Source organism: Girardinichthys multiradiatus, chromosome 15, assembly GCF_021462225.1.
Source record: "Girardinichthys multiradiatus isolate DD_20200921_A chromosome 15, DD_fGirMul_XY1, whole genome shotgun sequence".
Taxonomy (NCBI): domain Eukaryota; kingdom Metazoa; phylum Chordata; class Actinopteri; order Cyprinodontiformes; family Goodeidae; genus Girardinichthys; species Girardinichthys multiradiatus.
In genome coordinates, this window is record NC_061808.1 from 31,158,277 (window position 1) to 31,182,849 (window position 24,573).

Here is a 24,573-nt window from a genome sequence, read left to right on the forward strand (position 1 = left end):
TACCTTTTTCAAAGTTTATTTATGTTTACTACACCCTCTTGTAGGCAGAACGACTATTACAAGCAATACTTGGGAAATACGATTTACATAGAAAAAATAATGCAGAATGGAAAAAGAGTCTGGATTTACAAAATATTAATGATGATATTAATTCAATTTGGCCCACAAAATATTTGGTGTCCTTTATTTTTCTTCTCTTATGTTTTATAAAACAAAATGTAAAAACTCAATCTCAAATCTTTTTAAATCATAAGCTCAAGCTATAGACTTACAAGGCTCAGATATGACTTACAACACAGACTGGTGTTACTTGTTCTTTTCTAACTTGGCTGAAAGATTCTTTTTAAATTTAACATTTCTGTAAAAGTTCTTAACTTGATCCCCAAAAATGCAGCATCTCTTGCAAAAATGATGTAAAAGGTCTGAAAGATATAATCGTGATCAATATTAACAGATTCAGAGCATTAATTCACATCATAGTCCTGCTGGTGGCAGTGAGGAGCTGCACTTCAAACATCGAACAGTGGTGCACCTGCAAGTAAAGAAAATAAGCACGTATGTTTTGCAACTAAATAATTTTGTTATCCAAACTTTACAATTTCCTACAATTACATTTTCTTACAAGTGCCTTCTTTATTGTTCTGGAGTTGAGTTGGATGAGTTTTATATATTTATTTATAAAAGGGCACCTTTGTCCTATTAATGAAAATAATGACTTGTTAGCCATGTGCAGCATGATCATATTGTCCCTAATTGGGACAAATAAAGTGTATCAGCAGCAAAGTGCCAGGCTAAAGGACTGGACAGAACATATAGAGATAAAAAAGAAGGAAACAGACACAAAAGAGAATAAACCAGTCAAATAAGTCTAGAATAAACAATAAGGCGGATTATCAAAATAAATAACTTTTTAACACAAAATGCTCTTTAATTAGAAAGTCTCAGCGATTTATAATATGGAAATAGGTCATCATGAAGTTCATGTGTTTACTTTCTGGATGTAGCTCTGGATGACCTGGTTTTCAACTATTATTAAGTTGTTTATCACAAATTCCAAACAATTGTTTATGCAGTCCTTGTCTAAACACTATTCATTTGTCTGTTAAGGTAGGAATAATGCCAATTTTAGAATTTGAATACATTTATTTTAAAAAGGTAATACATTTAATTTCATATAGGTATTTGGTATTTGGCAGTTAAATGATGGAAATAGACAAAACAAAATACATTTCCCTCATCATCATAGCATACAAAGCAAGACAATTTAGAAAATTAGCAAAAAATCCAGTTACGTACAAAATAAATAACAGTGGACCGAATACTGAACTGTGGAGAACTCCAAGATCAATGTTACAGGGGCTTCAGAACACAACACTTGACAAAGTATTGAAGGCTGAAAAGTTATTTCATACAGGGATTTGTGGGTGTAATACATGTGCATTTTAAAGTCACCATCTTATATCCATTTACAGAGAGCAGAAAGCTTCAGTTTGAGATCTTTGTTTTAAACGGGCATTTTCTCCTAATCATTCAGATTAGGTACTGGGGAATTATTTCACTCCCAGAGTATCAACAGGTGTGGGTTTGACTTTTAGATGACCCACACATTGTGTGTGTGAGACACTGACATTGACAACACTGTAGGTGTAGATCTATCCACATGCTTGCACACCCCCAAATGATGTACAATGAGAGCCAGATTAGATTATTTTTGAAGAAATAATTTACATTTTCCCCCCTGAGCGAACTTTGAGTTTGCCTATCTGTAGTCTAGTTAAATATTAAATATTGTCCAAAGTATTGCAGTTGATTGCATTTAATTCCAGTTAAAACTTGGTAAGTAAACACGGTTCTAACATTTCTAATCGGGTCACAAGCTGCCTACAGTTGTTTTCTTGCAGAATTCAGTCTAATTTTCTGTGGATGTTTCTCTTACGATACAGTTACATCAGATACTGCTTAAAGGGGCAGAGCAAGTGAGATTACCTACTGGGAGTGCTCCGCTGAGAGCGCTGGGAAGCCCTGAAGGCCTCCAAACTTAACTGAGGCACCGGAGTCCTCACCGGCCTGGGTCGGATCCCTGCGTTCCACTGGGTCTTGTTGAGCAGGCTCATGGCTGTCTCCTTGGTGAGAGGTTGCCCTTGAGTAGGAGATGCCCATAAGGGGCGAGTTTGGGTCTGAGGATCTGAGGGAAGAGGATTAAAGGCAGGGGGTGGAGAGGCGTGCTGGGTTCTGAGGAACATCTGATAGAACAGAGATACAAAAGCAGAACGCCATTATTAAAAGATAGTGACAAGAAGTATTGTTTGCTGAACGCACCACAAGGTGACACAAGGTGGTGGCAGCATCATGCTATGGGGATGCTTTTCCCAGTAAGATACATCAACATTTGTGTCTGTAACATGACAAAATATGAAGACATTCAAGGGGCCTGAAAACATTAGCTAGGTACTGAAACATGTTCCCTGTTCCATCCTCTCCTCTAACACCATAATCAGCATAACTCCTTCTATCTCATCATTACCATGTATGTGTTTTTAAGGACTACTTCATAATGTATAATGCCTGCTGGTTACACAGTTGCAGTGCTCATCTCTCCCTGATATTCAGGCAAGGAGGCCACCATCACTGCGGGCTGATGGTGGAGAAGCGTGGAGAGAGACTTACCAGCGATTTAGCTTTGCGCAGTTTGTAAGAGGCCTCAGACAGCGTTTTCCTCTTTCCCTCACCGCTCTGGGATGCACCGTAGTGGCATGTGGAGGCTTTACTTCTCCTATGCCTGGATGGAAAGGACTGTGAGGAGGTGGATCTGCTCAGGCTCATCAATAGAATGACTTTTTTAAATAAGTATATACTGTATTTAAGCAATTAGAGCATCTAAACCGTAGTTGCCTTGTTTTAAGAGGTTAAAAAGCAAAAGCAAAAGGTGACTGCCTAGCATCAACCAGTATCCTATAACTCAGTGTTCACTGCAGTCTTACTCTCTCAGGGCCTGTTCCATGGGATCCAGGTTGTCCAGGTAGTTGAAGCGTATTGTATCCTTGGGATGTCTGTCTGAGTCTCTCCATGGTGGCAAGGCCTTTGCCTTGTTTTCTGTTTTTAATCCTGACCTGGAGATGGCTGCAAGAGGCTGGATGCTGGAAACTGGACGCTCCTTGCTGTTGTAGGCCAGTTCAGGTTGCTCTTTGTGTCCACCACTGACTGCTGAAGCTTCAGGAACTTCAGGCTCCTTTGGCATCGACATTGTCTAAAAGCACACTGCAAACCTTTAATTCTGTTATTCCACTGAACATTTGTCTTACAGCCACTTTTTTTGGATTTTATGTGATAGACCAATGCAAAGTAGTGCGCAATTGTGAAGTGGAAGAAAAAAGGTGCATGGCCCCTAGATCACTAGAACCATCTTTGAGTGCAATGACAGCAGAAAATCCTTTTGGGGTATGTTGCTACCACCTTTCCACATCAAAAAACTGACATTTTTACTCATTCTTCTTTGCAAAATCGCTTAGTTCAATCAGATGGAGGGCACCTGTGAACAGCAATGTTCAAGTCTTGCCACAGATTCTCAATTGGATTTAGGTTTGGATTTGAGTGAGCCATTGTAACAAATGAAACTGCTGAGTTGTAGCTATGACCATATGTAGCAGGTTTCCTCCATCCCTCTTCCAGTCAGCTCTGTCCAGCTTCCCTGATTTTCTTAAGCAGGGGCAGCACATGATGCTGCCACCACGAAGATTCAATGTGGGGATGATGTTGACATGACATGCTATTTGCATGTAGAACAAAAATTTGGACTTTAGTCTCTTTTCACCAGAGCATCTTTTTTCATGTGTCACCTACATGGCTTTTCAGAAACTTTAAATGGGACTTTGCATGTCTTTCTCGGAATAATGACCTTTCTCTTCCATAAAGATTAGATTTCTGGAGCGCACGACTAATACTTCTCCTGTCTACAGATTCTCTCAACTGAGCTGTGGATCTCTGCAGCTCCTCCAGAGTCACAACAGACCTCTTGACAGCCTCAGTTTAGGTAGATGGCAATTTCCATTGTGGCAAACTCTTCCCATTTTGAATGATACAGAGCAGCTCTATTTATGTTGATTCAATTACACACAAGTAGATTCTGTTAACTAAATAAGTTAAATACTGAAGGTAACTGCTGGAATTGGATTTTATTTTGAGGTGTCAAATTATGAAGTAATAACAATTATGAACTACTTCATGTTGGTCTGTCACATAAAATATATTGATAATTGTGGTTGTAACATGTGGGTGATGATACTTTTGTAAGGGACTGTATGAAAGTCCCCTGGTCTAACTTTCTGACCTGCAGCATTCTGAGTCGCAGCTCCTGAACAGTCTCTATGTAGTGTCTCTTCCAGACGCCCTGCTCAAAAGGTGACGGGGAGAAGGTGATGCACCAGCCGAGCCTCAGACACTTGGGCATCCACAGTTGGTCCAGCTCCACAATGCTCTTCCAATGCCAGCTCACCTTTCACACAGAGGGTATACTCCTTTATAAACCCGAAACTTGGACTTTCTGAGCTGCTTCAGTAATGTGTACCTGAGCACACCGACAGAGGCTGCGAGGGTCCAGGAAGGAGAACAAGTAGAGGCAGAGAGCTCTGGGCAGCAGGCAGGTGAAGTCTGCAGCCTGCAGGGGGAGCAACCTGCCCACGCTGAGGCTCAGGAACCTGAGCTGCTCCACAGAACAGTTCAGCACAAAGTCCTGCAGCACAGCCTTCCTCTGATTGGTGGACCACCTGTCAAACTAATGGAGATACCAAAGAATATTATTCAGTTCACCAGAAAAGCCAGTTTTAGATGGACTCAGTGTAAGCTATCCTCTTAAACAAACCCATTTTGCCAGAAGGTGTCTCCTCTCATCAAACAGCTGGAAACAAAAGAGACCATGTTTAGTTACATTACATTAAAAGGTTGTATCTTTTGGTGACTTGACAAGTTTTCAAAAACCAAGTAAGACTTTTTACTTTAATAGAATAACAAAAAAGCAGTATTTATGAAAATGTGGACATGTGTTTATGGCTGATGTGGACCTTGCTGTTGATCAGTGGGTGGTTCAGAGGGGTCCAGGCACTCTGTCTTGTTTGCATCTTGGCACAGCTTGCTGAAGGCTTTACTTCAAGTGGCATCTGGAAGGGGCACAAAGACACAAATGTGACCACTGGTAAACGGATTTTGTGTCTAAAGAACCATCTGTTCTGGATCATTATGTTGTTAAAATACCCAATGATGACCCAATAATGCACTCTAGTGGTGGTTGTCAGCCATAAGATTATTATTTAAAATATCCTCTATTTTAAAGAGCTCACAATCCCATGAACTCTATACAAGGTTCCCAAGGCCAACAGAAACGCAGATCCTCTTCTGTAACTGATGGTAGGCAAGAGGTGCTTTTCCATATGTTCATCCTTTGCTTCAACCAAACCCAGCTGCAGTGGTTTTTTGCTAAAAAGCTCAATCTTTGTCTCATCTAAGCAAAGGCCACAGTTCCAGGTAAAGTCCCAGGAGTGTCTCCGCATGATTACGATTGTGGTGGTATGACAGAAAAGGCTTTTTCTGCCATTATTTCCAAACAACTGGTTGGTATGTAGATAGCATCCTCTGGTTGTTATGGAGACATGATGACCCCACATGCCACTTTTTCTGCAATTCTCTAACAGTGAGTATTGAACATAAGTCCCCTTATCTAACATTGTGGCCAGTGGCACAAAGAAATGGGCCCAGGAAAACAAGACATTATGAAGCTCCCCAAATCAACCCAAAAAAGGTAACCATGGTGGAAGCTGTGATTCAGTTAAATGTATTTTAAGGAGGTTGTAATGAGTAATAATAATTGTGCCACATGTAATTTTGTTGAAAACAATTATTTCTGAAAGTACAACTCGTACTCGTCGTCTTCCGCTTTATCCGGGACCGGGTCACGGGGGCAGCAGACTCAGCAGAGATGCCCAGATGTCCCTCTCCCTAGACACCTCCTCCAGCTCCTCCGGGGGGAGCCCAAGGCGTTCCCAGGCCAGCCGAGAGACATAGTCCCTCCAGCATGTCCTGGGTCGTCCCCCGGGCCTCCTCCCGGTGGGACGTGCCTGGAACACCTCCCGAGGAAGGCATCCAGGAGGCATCCGGTATCGATGCCCAAGCCACCTCAATTGGCTCCTCCTTCCTATGTAGGGGGACCACCACCCCAGTCTGCCAATCCAAAGGCACTGTCCCCGTCCGCCACGCAATGTTGAAGAGGCGTGTCAACCATGACAGCCCCACAACATCCAAAGACTTGAGGTACTCAGGGCGGATTTCATCCAACCCCGAAACCCTGCCACCGCGGAGATTTTTAACCACCTTGGTGTCTTCAGCTTGGGTGATTAAAGAGTTTAACCCCGAGTCCCCACCCTCTGTTCCCACCAGGGAATATGTGATGGCAGGATTGAGGAGATCTTCGAAGTACTCCTTCCACCGCCCGATAATGTCCCCAGTCGAGGTCAGCAGCTCCCCACCCCCACTGTAAACAGTGTTGGCGAAGCACTGCTTCCTCCTCCTGAGGCGCCAGACGGTTTGCCAGAATCGCTTCGGGGCCAACCGGTAGTCCTTCTCCATGGCTTCACCGAACTCCTCCCAGGTCCGAGTTTTTGCCTCTGCCACTGCCCGGGCCGCGGCACGCTTGGCCCCACGGTACCCGTCAGCCGCCTCAGGAGTCCCACAAGCCAACCACAGCCGATAGGACTCCTTCTTCAGCTTAACAGCATCCCTTACTGCCGGTGTGCACCACCGGGTTCGGGGATTGCCACCGCGACAGGCACCGCAGACCTTGTGGCCACAGCTACAGGCAGCAGCATCGACAATAGATGTGGAGAACATGGTCCACTCGGACTCTATGTCTCCAACATCCCTCGGAATCTGGTCAAAGCTCTCCGGAGGTGAGAGTTGAATACATCCCTGGCCAAGGGGTCCGCCAGACGTTCCCAGCAGACCCTCACTATGCACTTGAGCCTGCCAAGTCTGTCCGGCTTTCTCCTCCCAACGGATCCAACTCACCACCAGGTGGTGATCAGTGGACAGCTCAGCCCCTCTCTTCACCCGAGTGTCCAAAACATGCGGCCGAAAGTCTGATGATACGACAACAAAGTCGATCATTGACCTCCTGCCTAGGGTATCCTGGTGCCAAGTGCACTGATGGACACCCTTATGTTTGAACATGGTGTTCATTATGGACAATCCGTGACTAGCACAGAAGTCCAATAACAAAGCACCGCTCGGATTCAGATCGGGGAGGCCATTCCTCCTGATCACGCCTCTCCAGGTGTCACTGTCGTTTCCCACATAGGCGTTGAAGTCCCCCAGCAGAATAATGGAGTCCCCAGGAGGGGCACTATCCAGCACCCCCGACAGGGACGCCAAGAAGGCCGGGTACTCCACACTACCGCTCGGCCCGTAGGCTGAAATGATAGTCAGAGACCTGTCCCCAACCCGAAGACGCAGGGATGCGACCCTCTCATCCACTGGGGTAAACCCCAACACTAGACGGCTGAGCTGGGGGGCGACAAGCAAACCCACCCCAGTACAAGGTTGTACAAAGTACAACTTTATTTTCCAAATGAATAAAAATACTCAAATAACAGGTTGAATTTTTCTACAATTTTCAGTATGAGATGATGCTGTAACATAAGATGAATTTATTTGAATATTTTTACACATTTGTTAACACATTTGCTTGAACCTGCATATTCAAATGTTTCTAATATTTTTTAGGGCAGTGCAGTACTAACTCTTTGAAAGACAACCCTGTTACTTTTCAAAATCTGATTATGGATTATAGAAAGGACATTTCGATATTTAATATTAATAATAACAATACTGAGGAATTGAAGTAATATAAATTAACAATAAAACTGAAGAACGGAGCCTTTTTTAAATTTTCTGTAGAATGTATTTTTAAAACAGGCCTTTCTGGTGAGGAATAACTTAGGACACCCTCATATTCATTCCCACGTAAAATTGCACAAAACTTTACACACAGGTGTGTGCTTTTAGCTAGAGATGATAAGAACATCATTACTCAGCATTTTGAAGGAGGTATAAACCTCAGATATTTAGTTTGGTGGCTCCTGATCATTGAAGTATGAGTGAACACCATGGTGAGATTCTAAAAGCTGTTTGAGGCCTTCAGTAGGAAGATTGCAGCAGCTTATGAGTCTGGTAGGGGATTTAAAAAGTAAACAGGGCCAGTGGTGTAAGGGGTTAAGAGCACAACCTATGCCTTAGTCCTCCTCAACACAACTGTCACAGGTTTGAGTCCCAGCCCTGGTGAGATTTTAAGATATTTTGTTCAGTGCTACAGGCCTTTATTTTTTGACAGGAGGCAGACAGGAAAGAGGGGAGTCATTCGGCAAAGGACACGAACCCGGGACAGCTGCATTGAGGACTACAGCCTCTATATATATGGGGGCGTGCTTAACCCCTACACCACCAGCGCCACGCCCAGCCCCGGTGACATTTGCCACGTGTCTTCCCCCTCTATCCACCCCCATTTCCAGTCTGCTGACAGAAAAAAAAAAAAACATACTGGAAAACATAAAGGCCACTAGTGCCACAAAAAAATCTTTAAAAAGTAAACAGTCTAGATAAACACTCACTGGCCACTTTATTAGGTACACCTGTCCAACTGCTCGTTAATGCAAATTTCTAATCAGCCAATCACATGGCAGTCATTCCTTGCATTTAGGCATGTAGACATTGTCAAGAAGATCTGCTGCAGTTCAAACCGAGCATCAGAATGGGGAAGAAAGGTGATTTAAGTTACTTTGAACGTGGCATGGTTGTTGGTGCCAGACGGGCTGGTCTGAGTATTTCAGAAACTGCTGATCTAGTGGGATTTTCACACACTACCATCTCTAGGGTTTACAGAGAATGGTGCAAAAAAGAGAAAATATCCAGTGAGCGGCAGTTCTGTGGTTGCAAATGCTTTGTTGATGCCAGAGGTCAGAGGAGAATGGCCAGACTGGTTTGAGCTGATAGAAAGGTAACCGTAACTCAAATAACAACTCGTTACAAACAAGGCATGCAGAAGAGCACACAACGCATCGAACCTTGAGGTGGATGGGCTACAGCAGCAGAAGACCACACCGGGTGCCAGTCCTGTCAGCTAAGAACTAGAAACTGAGGCTACAATTCGCACAGGCTCACCAAAATTGGACAATAGAAGATTGGAAAAATGTTGCCTGGTCTGATGAGTATATTCAGATGGTACGGTCAGAATTTGGCATCAACAACATGAAAGCGTGGATCCATCCTGCCTTGTATCAACAGTTCAGGATGGTGGTGGTGGTGTAATGGTGTGGGGTATATCTTCTTGGCACTCTTTGGGCCCCTTAGTACCAATCCAGCATCGTGTCAATGCCACACCCTACCTGAGTATTGTTGCTGACCATGTCCATCCCTTTATGACCACAATGTACCCATCTTCTGATGGTTACTTCCAGGAGGATAACGCGCCATGTCATAAAGCACAAATCATCTCAGACTGGTATCTTGAACATCACAATGAGTTCACTGTACTCAAATGGTCTCCACAGTCACCAGATCTCAATTCAATAGAGCACCTTTGGGATGTGGTGGAACGAGAGATTCGCATCATAGATGTGCAGCCGACAAATCTGCAGCATCTGTGTGATAATATCATGTCAATATGGACCAAACTCTCTGAGGAATGTTTCCATTACCTTGTTGAATCTATACCACGAAGGATTAAGGCAGTTCTGAAGGCAAAAGGGGGTCCAACCCAGTACTAGCAAGGTGTACCTAATAAAGTGGCCGGTGAGTGTAAGTCATCACACTGTACAGAAAATACTCTACAAGTGGAGGACATTTAAAACAACTGCCAACATGCTGGTCTGACTGTCTGAGCAAGTTAATCCTGAAAGCAGATAGAAAAATGCTGAAAGAAGTATCCATAATCCAAATGTCACAGGATCTTCGGCAGACTCGTGGTGCTATTGGTATGAAAGTGTGTGTCTGTAATATCAGAAAGAGACTGCAACAAATATATCTTTCATAAGAGGTGTGCAGGGAGAAAATCTATACCTTTACTTTCTCAGAAAACAAAAAGACCAGACTAGTTTGACAGAGGAATTGTAGACAAAAGTCAGGACCTCTGGAATAATGTTCTTTTGACAGATGAGTCTATAACACTATTATCTGGACACCAGAACAGAGTACATGTTTGGAATAAAGAATATACAGCATTGCAGGAGAAGAACTTCCTACCATTTATGAAGCATGGAGGTGGAAGTGTCATGGTATGGGGATATTCTGCTGCAGCTAAACCTGACCCGTTCCGCATAATAGAAACTACCATGACTTCTAACGTGTTTTGGGGGTGCCTCGATACCTTTTGATTAATAAGTAAAACAAGGTCAAGTGGTGGTGTTTACCTGTAACGAAATCACTTTCTTTCCCAGAGGTAAATAAATACATTTTTCACCAATTTGTAAACATTCAAAAAACTGAATATTTCATTGGGTGTCCTATTGTTTTTTTTTTACTTCACTGTACATAACTGTATCCTTTTTAAAAATACTAACATAAGCAAAAGTCGTGTAATTTTCTGACTTCCTCTTTGTCTTTGAATTTAAAAACTTTTTAAACCTTACCATCTGCAGATTTAACAAAAAAAAAAAAAAAAAACAGCTCCTGAACGCACCTTATGCACGTGTGGACCAAACTCTTCTCTTCTTCCCATATCCCCCTGCACGGTTGACCCGTTTCCATAGTAACGGTGTGCGCCATGGACTGGCTGCCACCGCCTGCCACCCAGCAGGGGGAGTGCTGCAATGCAAAATGCGAACCACTGTGGTGTGTGCAGTGCGTCTCTAATGCTGACAAATATAGTAGAAAAGCCCAGGAAATACAACCTCTAGAGATTTTTAGCTTCTGAAATGCTCATTCTATCTGACACTGTGGTGCAGATGAAAAATTGGAAAATACAAATTTTGCATTTTTTTTTTATTTGGCGTCCTTATAAAACTTTATTCCTGTCTTCAGATTCTGTGCTGCAATAGTCGGACCCAAAAAGCCAGAATAGTTTATAATCAGAGGCTGCGCGTCACCGCCAGCAGTCCGGGGACGCGCAGCAAGGACAGAAGCTGCTGATGATAGAGAAGGGGAGTGATGTCAAGTTACGCATGTTCACGCAGCGTGAGACCGGAAGTAGAACAAAGGAGCGTTCCGAAAAATAAAACAAGAAAATTCGAACATGAGCATTTTAAAGTTCGGTTGAAATAAAGAGAACTGGCCAGTCTGTAATATTTGTCAGAATATATAAAGTGTAAGTTGTTTTTATTGCAATAAGGAAAATAATTCTGCCAACGTTTTTGGTTGCTCTGACAGAAACGGGCTTAAACAAGCTAGTTTTTTTAGAGTAAAACCGCTCATCCTATTAAGGAAAATTGCATGCATTCACGTAGGCCAATAGTGACATCTGCTGGCCGAAGCCTATCACAACCTTCAGTTTTTAGAGTTTACAGGTTAAGGATTTTAATGTGAATTTCACCTGAAACACTGCATGCCAATTTGAGTTCACTCATAAAGTCACAAACTTTGATATTTGCAAAAATTCTAAACGACCTTGGTAAATCATGGTTTGTCAAAAACATCGTGATCGAAAAGACTTTTGGGAAATTATTCTGTTAATGGGCGAGACTAAAGTGTAACTATTTGGAAGGTGAGCATCATCACACTGGAAGTGGTGGTAGTTTGACAGTCCTGGGCTGGTTTGCGTCTTCAGGACCCTGACAACTTACCGTGAATGATGGAACTGTGGATTCTGTTCTTTAGCTGAAAACCCTAAAAGAAGATATAAAACCATCAGTTCACGATCTTAAACTCACTCACGCTTGGAAGTCCACCTCTGGATGACTTCACACTTCATGGCCCGAAAACCATCCAGTGTGGCGGAATCCCAAAAGTGGCATAATATAATATAATATAATATAATATAGTTCTCTTTGTCTTTCGAGGCTTTTATTAAAAAAAATTCTTTACTTTTAATTTAATAGGTTTGGACTGGAAGCCATCTTGAAAGTCTCGTGGGCTTGACGGAGGGAGAACCATGGGAGTGAAGGAGGAGAGGAGGAGGAGGAGGACATTCACTCATTGTTACAGAGTGGGAGAGCTGCTGAGACCACCGTCGCTGCATGTGAATTTCCCGGGAGAATCTTTCGGTAAAGTTTATTTTTGTTCATTTTCCACATTACCTTTCCTTTCTAAATGTCTGGGTGGGGTGTTTCTCCGAGGCGACCACCTCCGCGTTGCCACCCCGGCGGCTCATTGCAGTAAATGATAACACCGGTGAGCCGCCTCTGCTCCGGTTACCATCAGCCACGGAGCGAGCGTCATCTTTTGTTCGCTCTGCGTTGCTTCTCTCTGTCCGTGTTCGTGTTTTGGTGGCGAGACACTGACGGTGAGAGGAAGCCGACACGCAAACGAGCCTCCGGGTCAGGTTAGTTTGTTCATTTAACTCTAGAAGCGGAGAAATAAATCTGTAGATAGAGGAGCTGCTCCCGCTGATGAACAGGTAGCCTAACCGAGGCAATAATGTCCTGCAAATTATACTCACTCATTTACATTGCGGTTTAAATAATATGAATGTCCAAGAATAACCTCTGTATTTGAAGTTTATTATTTATGTTTTTGACGTCCCAGTGCATTGAGTGGCTTCAGGCTGTATGGGTGTGTGCTGACATGGTAATGAGGCTGGTTCTAATATGAAACAATGGCGAAATAAAAGAAAAATGACATCTGTTTCTGAAAGGGCTTTAAAACCACAACTCATAGAAACTTTACAACATTAAGTTGGATATAAATACACATTATTGTTGTAATAATTATTATAATACAACATTATTAAAGGTTTAAATAACCATTGTTCCCTTTATATTGAGAATTTGATAGTATTTTCTGTATGTGATTCTCTATTTGTTCTATTTGTTGATGATAAATTGTTCATATTTTATCTGTTTTCTTAAAAATCAATTATGACACCACCATAATATAAAATTTATATTTAATTTCATTTAAAAACATTTTTACTCTGAATTGCTGTTTTTTAGTCCCAGTGCTTTGTTGTACTTGTAGTAGTTTTGTGTTCTGCTTTTTTGGTTTGCAGATCGGCGACTGTTTTCCATCTGCGGCTACGCCTGGTATTTCCTTCGACATATCGTTGTCCAGCAAAGACCAAGGAGCTGTGTGAGTCTATCTATCGAAGCAGCACAGCCTCTCTCAGGTGATGGACACCTTGTGACTCAGTGTGACCAGCTTTAACTATGAGGAAATCGGATTCTCCCTGTCAAATCAGACTGTTTCTCTGTGATCTGAGCAGGAAGAAGCGACTATCAGGCAATTTGAGCTACTCTGACCTGGTAAATTACCCTTATGGTAACAGAGCTTAACCCCTCATCCTAACCAGCAATCTCCTGGGGGTCTCCTCTCCTTTCTTCTGTGGGGACCAGTAATGGATCTCCTGTGGGTGCTTTCCGTGTCCATGCTCGCTGCCTGCGTAGCCATCCCCATGGATGCGGCGGCGGGGAGTCACAGTATGTTCACCTGCGAGCCAATCACCCTGCGCATGTGTCAAGGGCTGCCATATAATTCCACCTTCATGCCCAACATCATGAACCACTACGACCAGCAGACGGCCGCTCTCGCCATGGAGGTACAGTACACCCCTGATGTGATTTCACCAGGCACTGTTTCATTTGTGTTGAGATATTTATTCATGAAGGAAATTATTACAGTTTTCCTTTCTGTACGTGTACTAGTGAAAAATATATTTTAAAGATAAATGAAATACAGACATTAACTGTTTTTTGGTTTTGTGGGGACAAAAAAAATTGTACCAATATGCTGGAAAATGTTGATCCAACAGACGTTCTTCTGCATTGTCATTTTGACTTTTCTTGCAACGTCTGATTCAAGTACAGTTTTAGCGAGGTCAATAATTTTACTGTAGGACTTGCACAAAACATAAAAAAGCGACTCAAACACAGCATTAATCCAGTTGTTCTTAAAGAGTTTTGAAAAAGCGTGATAACATTGTTAAATATTTCTCTTAATAGTGCCTTTTAAAGCTTCATAACACTTTTAGGGCAAATTAATAGAAATGAATTGAATAAATTGATTATTGTGTCTAAAGATATTATTCCTGTGTATTTTTGCAACATTTGTCCTTTTACTTTGACAAAGCTCAACCTAGCTAAGCCAATTATTTTAATAGTTAATGGCTCAAAAAAGAATTAGCAGTAAACTGTTAATGTTTTCAATAATATTTCAATGGAAATGTCCAATTTTAAAGCTTTAACTTTAGCCAGAGACTGGATTCAGCGAATTGTCCTTTGACTGGTCAATATTTTTAATTTCCGTTTATATTGAAACAAAGAAAAAAAAAATCTTGACTGAGAGCAAAATGTACCGGAGTCAAATTCCTTGTTTGTGTGCACAAACCTGGCAATAAAGCTGATTCTGATTAGCTAGTGGATTCAATATAAAAAAAACAAACAACAAAAAAACACATTCATTATATGGATAAAAAAAACGCTTCACTTTAATATACAGGTTTTTATTTGAATGTGAAAACATCAGGTACGTCTTGTAATTCCGACATTTTTCATGGAAACCCTCAGACCGTTTTTCTCCGTCAGAGAAAAACTAGACTCAAAATCTGAATTCAGAGCTAAAGAGAACCAGAAATCAGCATTGGCCAATACTAGCCTCACGTTGCAGTTTTTAATACATGATAAACACAAATATTTGTTGTGTAAAATCAGAAATAAGGCTAATAAATTGCTTTTAACAATCTATGGTTACTATAACTAATGTACACAGGGACATAGCAGCTTTCATTTTTCCAACATACAGGGTTTTTATCATCTTTTAACTTAATAACTTTTTAAAGCAACATGAGCTTTTTTTTTTATTTCTTTCCTGCCACTACCTCTGTCTCAGACCTTCCATAAAGCATGTTTTTGTTTCAGCAAGTTTCTGTGAAACCGATTTCAGACATTTGCAGAAATAACCTGAACCCTCATCAGACAGTAAAACACTGCCCAGTCATATCCATATATACGCTGTATTTATCAAGTTAGATCAATCAGGAGTTTATAATCTAACCACTGCTTATTATGTAAGAGGTTCAGTGTCTGCTGGGGACATGCCGGGTCGCGTACGTCTAAGGTCGACTGAATTTGGCAGCTGTAGCTTCAGACACTGAGGGTGTTCTAGCAAACATCCATTGAACGATTAGATGTTTTGATTGTTCTTTGTGACCTGAACACCAGTGATGGACTGGTGTGTTGCTTTGTTTATGTGCTGAATATTACTGATTCACCACAACATGGAGGGATTTTTCAGATCAACACCTGCTCACCAAATCCATTTTACATAACAGGCTTTAGAAAAATGACTCGACTACACCAGGGAGGGAAAAAGCAAAACATATTTTGGTTCCAGTTCAGTGATAGATTCAAGTTTACATTTCTGTGTTTAATCTAAAAGTCATCAGGTTCATTTCTCCTTTATTGAGGTTGATCCATTGTTGGGGTCAATCTATGAAGTATCTATGAAGCATAGATACTTCATAGATTGACCCCAACAATGTCTCCTTTGGCTAAACACACTCCTTCTGTGTGTGTAAATATTTACACACACACACATCTATACATACATACATATATACATACATATATACATACATATATACATACATATATACATACATATATACATACATATACATACATATATACATACATATATATATATATATATATATATATATATATATATATATATTTCAGAAACATGCCACAGTTCGATCTGATTACCTCCATCACATTAAGCCATGGACCCCGCCCTGCTACCATGGCAATGATGCGGCTGCGTGACACCCTGCCATCCATCTGTTCATTTAGCTGCACTTAGCAGCGACTGTTAAATAAATGGAGAAGCGGCTGCTGGGAGAAGCAGCTTGCCGTTAAGGATACGGGGTTACGTAACCTCTGAACATGGTCCTGCCCAGCTGTGGGGATATACATCATATTCCTCCTCTGTAACATAAAATCCAAGTAAAATACATAATAATTGTGAGAAAGTGCAAGTAGTATGAATACTTTTTCAATCACTGTAAAAACTGTGAATTTATTGTGGACGAAGCGTGGCTGCAACTATTGAGGGTTGATTTGTTGTGTTGGTCGCCTTAAACGGAAAGACGTACCTTTGGTTTCAACAGTATTCACTTTGATTGGTCATGGATTCACAATTAGGTCTCTTTTAGTGGCTAGAAGTGCTCGTCAGTTTAGGATTTTACACAGAAACCCAACAGTTTCTAGATCATTGAGACCACTCTTCTGTTCGGCTCTTGTCTTCCTGATAACTCAGCTCAGGATCCAGTTCTTGGGAGAATTCAAAGCTTATAAGACGTTGAGAGCAGCCAAAAGAGAGCTGACAGTTGATTTTTAAAGGGGAATTAGGCCTGCTAATAATGATGAATGCCTTGCACCGTGGAGAAGCTGGGAGTTGGACAGGAACCAACGCCTGCCGGTCCTGAACCTTTTGTTCAAACCCCCTGAAGTGGTGTTTTATCAGGTTTTTTTTCATGGCTTCTTTTCAAAGATTTAGCCTGGTTTTAGTTTTCTGGAAAAGTAGGACAATTTATCATCATGCCATTAGGTAAAAATCTACAAATATTTGTCCAAATACTCTTTAACAATGTTTATATTAGTTCTTTTGATGAAGGCTGGAACAGAAAAAATGTAAATTTCTGAATGAACCATACAAGGTAAATCCTGGAATACTGTACTTTATGTTCTGGTTTTTATCCTCTTCCAGTCTGTCATCACTGACCGCCGACTGACCTCGCAGCTCAAATGGGATGGGGGCCTCGAGGCTCTGGGAATCTATGTCTTTTGCCACAGTGATATTGTGCCACACTCACATACGTAGGAGCGTGGCAGATTTGAATGGCATTACTAAAAGAAAAAAACAAAATGGGTTAAAATCCCCTTATTTAGACATGGATGCTCTCTGTGGCTCCCGAATGGATGCAAAGCAGCGTGGATTCAAGGCAGGAGCTCAGTCAGGCTGATAGAAACTCTCTGATCATCGATTACCTACAGATTGCTAATTACACTGCTGGTTTTTAATAGAGGTAACTCATTAATCCACCATTTCTGGCTTTATAAAAAAGTCAGGTTGTCTGTTATGGAAATAGCTGCTGAAAACATTATTGCTTGTTTTAAAAAAACACATAATACCTTGTCATTTATAAAAGAAATGCTCCGAATTAACCTGTCTAGATTGTCCCATCTATCGATTTTAATTTTAGGTTGAAGCACTAGCTTGTTCCACTTTGTAGAAGATATCTACTAAATGAAGGGATGTCTTTTTAAGCGTGGGACAAATCTGGCCTCTAAATCCTGGAAGAAAACCTGTTTGAGGCTGAGACAGAAATTCATACAACCCTAACCATACAGCCAGCGCTACAATCAAATGGCATTTTTAATGTGTTACAATGGCCTAGTCAAAGTCCAGTGCTAAATACTCTGAGAATTTGTCCCAAGACATGAAAATTGTTATCAACAGACATTTTATATCCAATCAGACAGAGGTTGTTGAGTTATTTTGCAAAGAAGAATGGGAAGAAATTCCAGGGTCTAGATGAGCAAAGCTGGTAGAGACACTCCAGAAGACCTGCAGCTGTAACTGTAGAGAAATCTACAAATTATTGACTAAATATGAAAAGTTAAAAAAAAATCAGATGTACAAAATGTAAAACTGTTCAATTTTGCCTGTACAGTTATTCAAATCTGGATATTTGACTCTGTTAAAGGGGGCATTTTCTCACGTTATTTTGGTGAAGTTCAAGTATTCTGCTTAGAAACCACTTTTAGAAGAGAAGCTGAGCTAATGAACTTTTCTTCCCCAGAAAGGTCATGGATGTGTGACTGTCACAGTAATAGTAATGGCATCAAGAGTAGCTTGGAGGTCTGGGTAAGGTCAGATGGAGAAAGTGAGGGTCAGGGCTAACTGAAAACGCTAATCATGTTAGATTGATAACTGGGTATAGGTTAAGACAAGCTAACAAATCACTGTCATGATGGATGGATAGAAAGATAGTCACCTTGCTGACATCATGGCCGGGATACTAAGTGTTTCTTTTTTCTTCCTTCTCTTTAAATGTATTTTGACATTTATTCAGTGTTGGATGTAAATAGAAGCCACAGACACAAAGACTAATCAGCAGTCTGGTTTTAATCTGCCCAGTTCCTGGTTTCCTCTTTTTCTTTGGACTTGTTAAATGTGCCTCTGGTCTCAGGTTTGCAGCCCGTCCAGATAAGCTGTGTCGGGTTTCGGCTGCTGTGTGGACCAACCCAGATGCTCCACCCTGTCGGTGTGAATGGATTTGTAAAGGAGCGCTGAGGTTTGTGTGTTTGATACCTTCTGTTCAATGCAGAACAACTCAGGTGAATGCAGCTCTGTTGAAACATGCCGGAGTGTACTAGATAGTACTTGATGTAGCATGCTTATTTTGCTGTAGTGAAGATGTATCCGAGCGAGGCAGATACACACAAAACACGGAGACACAACGTGGTCTGATAAATCCTACCCAGCGTGACCCAGACTATAAAAGAGCCTCTTGTTTTATTTAATGTCCGACACCGTGTTTATTGGCAGTGTAGTGAATACGGAGCACATCCAGAAAGTGAGTCGCTGGTCCACAACAAACCTTCTGTGTGTGTGTGTGTGTGTGTGTGTGTGTGTGTCTGTGTGTCTGTGTGTGTGTGTAAATGAGTATTACACACTGTCAAACACAAACACTTTCTTAGCAGCGAATGACACGGCTGCTTGGTCGACTCATCAGTCCTCTCTCTCTTAGTTCGACCCCTTTAGTCCGGCTCCTCTTTTGTCCTCCCCCACCTTGGCAGGATTCTATCGTTGCCCAGGAAACAGTCCCAATTGTGCTGTTAACAAAGGAAGCAGGGGCTTTTTTTTTCAGCCTCCCGGGAGGTGGTCCCCTCCGCCCTGCACCCTGACCTCCTCAAACCCTCCTCTTCCCTGTTGATGCATCACTCGTCGCTATGGCGTTGAGCTTGGAAATTTGGAGCTTTGGAATGGCAGCAGAGGAGAACTGGGAATGCAGGGGTGGGAAGAGCGTTTTGGGCTGTATGAAGGGGAGGGGGCTGATGGGAAAAGAGGTGACCGGGAGGTATTTATAAAAAGAACATCATCACAGGCCAGTCTGCCACGTTGGGCTCTTTTGTCAGCAATTCACAGAATCTCAGCAGCTGACTCTGAGCGTTCATTAAAAACGAATCACTGTAGTGTTGGGAAGGCGCATACAACCACCAATGGGTGCACTTAATTAGACTTTGTTGAATTAATAATGAAAAACACAATAATCTTGATGTAGCTGAGAGCAGACAGCATATAGTAGAACTGTGTGGGGTGAAACTAAAGTCAGGGCTGTTTTTCTTCACGTCTTGAAGATCAGAGAGTTTTTACCACACAGCATCATGAAGAAATCTGCAAACCCACTGCAGGAAAACGGGAAGAAATTATGCAAATTCTCTCTGCACTGTGTGGTAATTTAACCAGCGCATTCATTTAACCCCAGCTACGCTGATGACACAGCTCTATATTGCCAGGTCTCCGGATGACCATATGATGACTGTATTTTATGTCAGTGGATGGCAGAGAATTTGTTTTTTAGCTTTTAAAGCTGTAATAATTGGCAATGAGGTTTAGAGGGAGACAAAATTAATTTGATTTTAGTTTAGGTTTTTATGATCATTTTGAGCTCATCCAAATGGATGGACTCATTATAACTGTATGTTATTGCACATTTAGTTTGACTTTATATTGCTACACAATCATTTATTTTACTATACTTCTTTATTTAGTTTTAGTTGCTGAAATAACAATTTTTTACTAGTTTGAATGTAGATTTTAGGTTACTCTTCATGGATTAGCTTCAGCATTAAATCCACCAGCTATCCACCACCACACATTACCTAATTTAATTGCCCTGTATTGGTTGGCTGTTAAGTAGTCAAATGCAGGCTAGTTTCCTGATGAGATAGTCAAAAAAACAGCTGGTTATGCTTCACTATAAAGAATAGAACTGCAAAAGGGAATAACGTTCTGAACAATAAGTAAAAACTGCTACTAGATGTAGCAATAATTATAGAAAGTTTATTTAATTCTGTGCATATTATCAAAATTACAATACATAAATGTTACATGTCATTATTAAAGTTTCAGAAATGCTTTTGTATTATAATTAGACAAATGGGCAAGGGTATTTTTTTTTAATGCACCCAATTCCTAACACAGCAAAAATGCCCTAAAATAAGGAAAGACATTACAAAGAACAGGAAGGTAACGTCCAACCCAGAAACATCCATATAAGACTGAGGACAAAACGAATTGAAACAATAAAAACAGACAGGTGAGGTGAACATCTGTGCTGCTGGGAAACCTTGGTTCTTGGCACCTGTGAAAGACGATGGCCTTTACTCGGCAGAGCAGCGCCTAGGAAAGCCCCTGTTCTGCCACAGTGAGGTGTCCAATTTTAGGACGCCTAACAAGCTTTCGGCAATGGCTGAAAAATGAAGCAATGTTTCTGAGCTGTTGACAGTGTTTGAAAATTCCCAATACCCTAACATGATCCAGTGTCTGCAGGATGGGCTGAAGAAAAGTCTCATCTGAAGTTGTCCACCATGCATTTTAACAGATATGAAGGAAGTAGCTTACCAAAACTATGATTTTAAAAGTGTTACCTTAAGAGTGGGAAGTTTAGAAGTTTACACACAGTGACTGTCTGTTATTTCTGCAACTAGAAATATTTCAGCTGAATTTGTCGTTCTTGTAAAATGGTAAATGGCCTGCACTTGTATAGCGCTTTATCAAATCCCCGCTTCATACTACAATCAGTCTCCATCCATTCATTTACACACTGACCGTGGTGAGCTACAATGTAGCCACAGCTGCCCTGGGGCAGACTGACAGAAGTGAGGTTGCCATACAATAGGTGCCACCGAGCCTTCTGACCACCATCAGCTGGCAAGGCGGGTGACGTCTCTTGCAAGGACCAAACGACTGAGACAGACAGAGTGGAGGAAGTTAATGTAAATATGAGGTCATCTTCTTTCAGCCAGCTAACTGGCAGTTCTCAGCAGCTGGGAGTTTGAGCAGTTTTGCTTCACTCTAGATGCAGTTAGATTGACTTTTGTAGCAGTTTTGAATGACTCACCAGTGTTTTATGACCTTGGTTAACCTTGACAGCGGTAACCATGATTGATATGTTTGTATTTCTCCAAAAGAAGATGACCATTTTAATAAAGTTACCCTCTCACTGTCCCTGTCTGGGCTGTTGGTCTTTCAGCACCATTGAAAGCTGTAGTACCTGACATCTCTGACTCTGTGTTCGTTCTCCAGAGAGATATATTCCTTCATGTTTTCAATGAACAGAAACCCTGTCAATGTGTAATGACTAGAGCAGTGGGATATATGCTGAAAACATTTGACAGAAATGTGTTTTACTGGCTCTGCTCCCTTTTCATGGTTGATGCTGAAGTGAAAATCTCCATAGAAAACCATTAGCAATTCTTTAACCCACTGGTTAAACCAAGAGAGAGTGTGGGCCTCTCCTGTGTTGGTTCTTAAAGATGCTGGGCTGCTGATTGGGTAACCAACTCTATGCCTAAGCTATCACTACAATCACACCGTCTCATATGATAGGTTGACTGCCAGATAAAGGCTTGTTGTAGATATAGAAGAAATGCAGGAGGATAAAAGTGTCGAGGTATAAAAATAGTCTGAGGACGATGAATAGGAAGAGAGTTGAATGTGAGGCTTGATCTTCAGTGAATCATCACTCCCAGTGGCCTATATATTTACTCAACCGTTTCTCCGACCACTTCTCTGTGTAGCACGGCGGAGTGCAGAGCATTGTTCTGTATCCTGCATATAAGTAGCCTGCAGGAAGCAAAACGGAGGACGAGAATGAAGGTGTAAGCTCATGGTAGCTGCATTAGATCATGTGTAAGCTGTCAGCCCACGCTGCCTTGGCATCATTGCCTGAAGTAGAGACTAATCTCCACACTTTTGGTTTTGTGAAATGAAACTTGGGATTTCTTAGCACCTATTTCTCCAAGGAGCAGCAGATTGCAGTTTCCTTCTAATGCAGCTGTACACGGTTCCTACACAGAAAAGTCAGGGTTCTGATTTAAATATTTGCCAGGAAAATGTTTTGTTTCCAGACACAATTCCCTATTCCATTATTTCAAAAATCCAGCCAGCAAGCTATAAAGTTATGGTAAACATTTGTATTTATACTTAAAAATGGCTTAAAAGTTCTAAGAGAACTGGGGGTAATAAGTACAGTAAACTGTTAAAATAATAGCATTAAACTTTTTAATGTTTTTTTTTATGTTCATTGAATTCACAGAATCCTACAAATTAGACAATTGTGTCTCTTTACTTGGCACCAGACAAAATGTTACAGATCAGTTTCCTTCATTGCAGCTGATCACATTTTATACAGCTGTTTATTAAAGAAGGTCACCATTTACAAGAACAATCACAAATATCTTCGCTTCATACAAAAATCACATTTTATGTGATAAACATGCTTGTTTACCTAAAAGTCACTGATGAAACTTTAGGCCTGTCTCACTTAGCTGCAATAAACCCTACCTTCACTATACTGTAAAAGCCCAACTCAGTTCAATGGAATAAACAGACGCTAAGCAAAAGGTTCTCTTTCAAATTTAACATTTGATCTAACCAATCACGTGCTGTTTTGTGCTACCGTCCGACCAATGGTAGTGCTGTGCAGATATTTCTTGTATGAATAAACAGATTAATGATGATCTACTGTATTTGGTTGATTTTGTTTTGGCTTCGTGGAGGATTATTGGTCATGACCTTCTCTGGCTGTTTGCTCAGTAAAGCGTGATGACTCATGTTGCTCAGAGATTACTCAGTTGACTGGTCGATTAATCATAGCAGTAACTTGTAAGAAAGTTATTGTATATATACCCTGCTCGGGGTAGGTGGTGCAAACCTAGGAGAGCAGATTGTTTAAACAGTAGAGTTCGAAACGTTAACCTCATCCATCTTTCATCCGGGACTGCCTTCTCACATCCGCAGAGACTTAGTGGAGTGTGAATCTTGTCAGACCTGGGAACTGATATAACCATTGGTCAGAAACCAAGTTGAACAGTCGCTACAATCCTTTACATGTGAAAGCATGCTGTTGGTGGTGGGGACAAATGTACCAACAGTCTGTTCAGATCTGATGTTATTGTTGCAGAAGAGGAGATGAAGATATAAAATCTTGCATCATTGCATCTGTAAATTAATTTCTTCTGGATTCTGAGCTAGAAAATGAGGACAGAGAAGATCCTGCAGAGGTTGCTTTGTCAGCTAGTGTTTGGTTTTAATGATGGATTGAAGAGAATAAACTGTGTCACCAGTTTATTTTATATAGAAATGTTTAATCTGACTTGCCATCTTTTATAAAAGGTGACCCCAAAAACCAACAACCAGTCTTGGGACGTCTTAGTGGACTCAGAGCAGGTCAAAACATGTTTTCATGGGCATAAATGTCTTGATAATTATTGTCTTCTAATGATTTCTCCATTTCTTTCTATTCAGGCTGGAATTTCGATGCAACATTCAGCTTCAGTCAATTTTAAAACCAGAATTTGGTGCAAAAGTTTGAATTTTCACACCGGGTCAAAATTATACAGTCAGGATTCCTAATATAGATCATTTCTTTGCAGAGGTGTAGCGGGGCCTGCATTGTTGATTCGGGAGGGGGGACAGAGTTTAAATCTCGGTTGGGTCAGGCAGGACATCCGGTCCAAAAACTCTGCCAAGTCTGTGTGCAAGTTGTACTGAGTTGCTGTGGCAACCCCTGCATAAGGGAGCAGCTGAAAAATGACTGTCCTTTATGATTAATATAGATAAAAGTTGCAGGTAAAAAACAGGTGTTTTGTAACCATCAACAAGATTGTGATATAATTCTGTCTGGTTATTAAACCAGATATGCTTATCAAAATGTTTATACTCATTTAAATTGGTCCGTTTTGTGGTATGGATCCTTTAAAGAGTCGTCCATATATGATCAGGAGGAGTAAGGTTAGGAATTATCAAGAAGCTCTATGTCAGCCCTGTTTATCCATTCTAAAATCTGCTGGGTGTGTGTTTGGATCATTGTCCTGACGGGACGCCACTCTGTCCAAGATTCAGTCACCAGTTTACATATTTATACGTATTCGACAGCACACTCCTAAGGAAAAGAAAACTCTAAAATGTTCTATATTCATCTTGTACCTGCTGTATTTATAAAATTTTTATATCTTTTCTTTTTATCTTTTCTAACAGTCTCTCCATCTTTATTTCTCCATCTTTCTGTCTCTCTTTATTACATCTTTCGAGCTTTATCTATTGTCTTTTTTTTAATCTATCTATCTATCATATATGTATTTAATTACCAAG

At 41.1% G+C, this 24,573-nt stretch overlaps 2 protein-coding genes across 7 annotated transcripts in view; one reads left to right on the forward strand and one right to left on the reverse strand.

Moving 5' to 3' along the window:
- fbxo16 (F-box protein 16) lies at window positions 1–12,406 on the reverse strand. Of its 4 annotated transcripts, XM_047388989.1 has the most exons (10): window positions 11,817–11,837; window positions 10,718–10,842; window positions 5,058–5,153; window positions 4,859–4,894; window positions 4,565–4,771; window positions 4,328–4,492; window positions 2,982–3,247; window positions 2,668–2,779; window positions 1,991–2,243; window positions 1–532 (listed from the first exon to the last, which is right to left on the reverse strand). In XM_047388989.1, exons 2-10 carry the CDS (start codon window positions 10,754–10,756, stop codon window positions 510–512), a joined length of 1,197 nt encoding a protein of 398 aa, XP_047244945.1. In that variant the 5' UTR covers window positions 10,757–10,842; window positions 11,817–11,837; the 3' UTR covers window positions 1–509. The 4 variants fall into 4 exon arrangements, with proteins under 4 accessions (XP_047244945.1, XP_047244944.1, XP_047244946.1 ...); XM_047388988.1 differs by lacking the exons at window positions 10,718–10,842; window positions 11,817–11,837 and adding an exon at window positions 12,270–12,406 and having other exon boundaries at window positions 1,987–2,243; XM_047388990.1 differs by lacking the exons at window positions 10,718–10,842; window positions 11,817–11,837 and adding an exon at window positions 11,908–12,090 and having other exon boundaries at window positions 1,987–2,243.
- The window catches only part of fzd3a (frizzled class receptor 3a), a 25,310-nt gene continuing 12,864 nt past the window's right edge, over window positions 12,128–24,573 (forward strand). Inside the window, exons 1-2 of one of the 3 annotated variants that reach the window (XM_047388985.1) lie at window positions 12,128–12,236; window positions 13,181–13,726. In XM_047388985.1, coding sequence (XP_047244941.1) covers window positions 13,526–13,726 — 201 coding nt within the window. In that variant the 5' untranslated portion in view covers window positions 12,128–12,236; window positions 13,181–13,525. Of the gene's footprint in view, window positions 12,237–12,350; window positions 12,515–13,180; window positions 13,727–18,410; window positions 18,488–24,573 lie in introns of those variants that run through there. The other 2 variants (XM_047388984.1, XM_047388986.1) reach the window with 2 other exon arrangements.